Source organism: Chlorella variabilis (genome assembly GCF_000147415.1).
Source record: "Chlorella variabilis unplaced genomic scaffold CHLNCscaffold_17, whole genome shotgun sequence".
NCBI lineage: Eukaryota > Viridiplantae > Chlorophyta > Trebouxiophyceae > Chlorellales > Chlorellaceae > Chlorella > Chlorella variabilis.
The window spans coordinates 37,249-38,197 of record NW_005435071.1 but is presented as its reverse complement, the minus strand read 5'-3'; the positions used below and the strand labels follow the sequence as shown (position 1 = coordinate 38,197).

General features: G+C 68.2%; 1 protein-coding gene across 1 annotated transcript in view; it reads right to left on the bottom strand.

Moving 5' to 3' along the window:
• CHLNCDRAFT_58505 (hypothetical protein) overlaps positions 1 to 949 on the bottom strand; it is a gene marked incomplete at both ends in the record, with an annotated part of 14,546 nt that overhangs the window by 11,188 nt on the left and 2,409 nt on the right. The window contains 3 exons of the mRNA XM_005845456.1: positions 52 to 142; positions 292 to 339; positions 557 to 652. Coding sequence (XP_005845518.1) covers positions 52 to 142; positions 292 to 339; positions 557 to 652 — 235 coding nt within the window. The remainder of the gene's footprint in view (positions 1 to 51; positions 143 to 291; positions 340 to 556; positions 653 to 949) is intronic.

Sequence of the window (949 nt, the reverse complement as noted above, 5' to 3'; positions counted from 1 at the left end):
TACACACACACACACACACATGGCACATGCGCATGCACCCCCACCACCCACCGTCTCCAGCAGCTCGTAGTACCGCTCCGCCTCCAGGCGCTCGCCGTTGAGGAAGGTGCCGTTGGTGGAGCCCAGGTCCATGAGGTAGGGCCTGCAGTACAGTGGTACATGTGGCGGGCGGTACACTTTGCAGGCGGCACATGCAGCAGCCCAGCACGGGCAGGGCTGGGCAGCGGCTGCGGCACTTGCAGTTCCGCAGCAGTTTGCGGGGCAGGGCCTCATCCGCCAGAAGCTGCCCACCTCACTGCCGCCTTCATCATGCCATCAGCCCCCTCCTTCTCCGTCATCCTGCAGGCAGGCAGGGAGGCGGTCACGCGGTGCACTTAGGTACCGAGTGCGGCAGGCGCAGAGCTGATGCCGGGAGGTGGGGGCGTAGGAGCAAGGAGGGGGCAGGTATAAGCCGCTGCTGTCGTCGGCTGAAAACACCCGTCCCTCGCAGACGCAGAGGAGGTTGCAGCCTTGCGCCTGCCGCCTGCACTCGCCGCCGCCGCCGCGCGCGCCGCACCTGTACTGCAGTACCGCGTGCTGCTTGCTGCACGACGGGTGGTCGGTGGGTACGTCGGCCACCCGCCGCTCCCGACCAAACAGGTAGCAGCTCTGCCTGCGGCGCGGCGGCACGGCCAGGCGCGGAGTGGTGAGCAGATGGCAGTGGTAGCAGATGGCAGGGGTAGCAGATCTCAGGGGTAGCAGATGGCGGGGCGAGGAGCAGCCGTGTTGCCAGGCTGCCACCAGCCCAAGCCTCCAGGCGAGCAGCCGCCGCGAGCGGCGAAGGCACAAAACAAGCCTCAGGCCCTGACACTCGCCCAACACACCATCCGCCCATCGCCGGCGTCCCCGCAGGCCCTCCCAGGAGGGTCTCTGCATGCCCTGCCCCTCCCCTCCCCGCCCACACCACCAT